The sequence below is a fragment of the Cryptotermes secundus genome, unplaced genomic scaffold, assembly GCF_002891405.2.
Source record: "Cryptotermes secundus unplaced genomic scaffold, Csec_1.0 scaffold819, whole genome shotgun sequence".
Taxonomy (NCBI): Eukaryota; Metazoa; Arthropoda; class Insecta; order Blattodea; family Kalotermitidae; genus Cryptotermes; species Cryptotermes secundus.
The window spans coordinates 573,874-576,757 of NW_019723314.1; the positions used below are offsets into that span (position 1 = coordinate 573,874).

General features: G+C 41.6%; 1 protein-coding gene across 2 annotated transcripts in view; it reads right to left on the reverse strand.

Moving 5' to 3' along the window:
• Positions 1-1,133: 1,133 nt before the first annotated feature.
• LOC111861842 (DNA damage-regulated autophagy modulator protein 1) overlaps positions 1,134-2,884 on the reverse strand; it is a 13,766-nt gene continuing 12,015 nt past the window's right edge. For both annotated transcript variants that reach the window (XM_023846756.2, XM_023846757.2), the window contains exon 6: positions 1,134-1,724. In XM_023846756.2, the coding sequence (XP_023702524.1) occupies positions 1,468-1,724 (257 nt within the window). In that variant the 3' untranslated portion in view covers positions 1,134-1,467. The remainder of the gene's footprint in view (positions 1,725-2,884) is intronic.

The following is a 2,884-nucleotide window of genomic DNA, read 5'->3' on the forward strand; positions in this document are numbered from 1 at the left end:
GTGGCTGGATGCCCATACAAATTTGACAAATTGGGTGTGACTGAACTTCACGAAATACATGCGTATTGGCGGAATTTGATTTTGTTAGTCCATTAAAAGAGAAAATGTTGTTTAGTTGTGGAAAGTTGCAGGCTACAACATTGATCGCTCCGCTAAGGAACAATCCCGAGGGGTGAATAGTTATACACATAAGAGAAAAAGTTCTCATCTTGAATACGTAAAAGTTTTAAACTTTGTGAACTACGACCTTGGACCGCCTCTGTGGTCTAGTGGCCAGAGATCCTGGCTACAGATCCAGAGGTCCCGGGTTCGATTCCCGGCTCTATCATACTTTCTGAGAAGTAGTGGGTCTGGAACGGCGTCCACTCAGCCTCATGAGGATAACTGAGGAGCTATTTCAAGGAAGTGGCGGCTCCGGTCTAGAAAACCGAGATTAACGGCAGTCGGGATCGGTTGCGCTGACCACACAACACCCTCTATCCGATAAAGTTGGTAATAACTTCGCCGACAAGCAGCGGTCGCTCGGTCGGTATAGTTCGCTTGCGAACTACAGGCCACGGAGTTTTTTTTATATTTTAATATACGAATGTCGGATAGATTGCAACAAATTGTGTATACATGCGGGGTACCATGGAGTATCTTTTAGGCCCTATGCAGTGTTTAAGGAATGACCCTGCAAAGCTACGAGTGAATTTAAAAATACCGACGAAAAGGGAAAGTTATAGATAATACTGACAAGTAGATTCTAAAGCGTTCTTACGATGGTGGATGACACACAGAATTACAGGGTTTTTGGTCTTTTTCCATCGTCCGGAATTCTAGGTAATAGAGGACGCGACGTTTCGGAAACTGGATCTGTTTCCGTCGTCAGGTGAGAAAGGAAAACCTACGCAGTTGGGCCCCTTAGAAAGAGCTAAGGTCCAGTGATTAAGATTAGCTCTTTCTAAGGGGCCCAAATGAGTAGGTATCTTCCTTTCTCCCCTGAAGACGGAAACAGGTCCAGTTTCCGAAACATCGTATCCTCTACTACCTGGAATTGCGGACGATGGAAAAAATCCAGAAACTCAGTAATTCTGTATAATATTGACAAGTTAGTTAAATTGCCTTCAAGAGAATGGTACATAGTTTTTATTTCAACAATTCATTTGCCACACTTCAAGGTAACAGAGTCACAATGTATCCAGTTTTATGCCACAAAATTAATAAGCATTAATGCTTGAATGAAGTAACCTTCTGTCCATATATTCACGTGCAACCAACAGACTGGGAATGCTGGGTCTCTGGAAACTAAGCCCTCGGTTCAGTACACCCACTTCTTCGTTGGTACATACGTGCAGTTTACATTTATTAAAACAACATATGTATGCTTGAAAACAAATAAAATTGTAGGCTTTTACTGTGAAATCATTAATCATTAACTACAATCATATGCCCCACCCCCCCATTACAAAAATCTCACACGCCACATTATCCAGAACCAATAGTAAGGCGTTCTGAACGTTGCGGAATCCCTGCATTAGAAGAAGAAATTATTTTACTTTTTTTTGTAAATATACTCTTTTTTAATTTTACAATAGGAGCCTCAATTTCTAGGTTATAGAAATCAGGCACGAAAGAACACATGAGAGCGCAGTACGTGATGCAGAGAATCCACTCGGATATTGCGCTCGCCAGATGTAATTCCCAGCCGCCATCTTCAGGTTTCCACTTTTGCCGTATCGAACCTGTCAGAACATTCGTATTGAGGTCACAATTAGCTAGGTACACTTAGAGGCTCTAGGCATGCGCTTACATACAACTGTTAACTGAAAATCATGTTCATTAAAAATTATAATGTTTTATATGTCGTCTCGGTAGCATAAGAACATAAATTCGGGGTGTGAGCACAGGATACTGAGACCGCGCCATAGCTCAAGCGGTTAGTCGCTGGCTTCCCACCGCGGCGACCCGGGTTCAATCCCGGGGTCTCGTCAAGTGGGATTTGTGGTGGACAAAGTGGCGCTGGGGCGGGTTTTCTCCGAGTACTTCGGTTTCCCCTGCCAATCTTCATTCCTTCAACTTCTCCATCATCATAATCACCCGGGACAGGTACAATAGGCCAATCAGTGGCCGCCGTGCCGAGTGAACCCAGTTGGATTCCACCCACCCCTAAGGGAATTAAAAAAAATAGGGTGCTGAGGAGTGTGTTTGTGCTTCAAGTAGAGGAACCAACAGGAGGATTAGCGAGAAACTACATAATATACACAACTCAGAAAATGTTTTTAAACCACAGCCATCAAATCTAAGATAATACAATTGGTAGTTTATATAGCATGCATGGGAAAGATACGAAATGTAGACAGAATATAAGTGGAAATGGTGAATGCAAGATATCAGTTTGAATACCAAGACGTAGATGAGGGACAATACCAAAATGAATCTTACGTAAATAGGATGTGACTTGTGGAATGTATGTAATAGGATCAAGTGTTTGGCTGTTGTGAACACGCAATAACTTTCCGGGTTCCATAACAGAATGTCTTTGCAAGCTAACCAACCCATCACTTTCTCAAGAATGACTTTCCTTCGCAGACTTAAATAATATCCATAATAGTTGTTCCATCGATAATACCACATCATTTCTGTGTACGCCTAACCTTCAGGCAGAATAGACAATTCAATTAAATTTATTATTTTATTTAAAATCGTTAAATACTCTAGATTTATTAAGAAAATGTTTTTGTCTTGTAATTATTTTGTTCTCTATCATACAATGCACTTACAAGAGCTCTGTAAATAAGTATATGTTTAGAATGACCGCCTCTGTGATCTAGTGGTCAGCGCTCCTGGCTACAGATCCAGAGGTCTGGATTCGATTCCCGGCGCTACCAGATTTTTTCGGAGA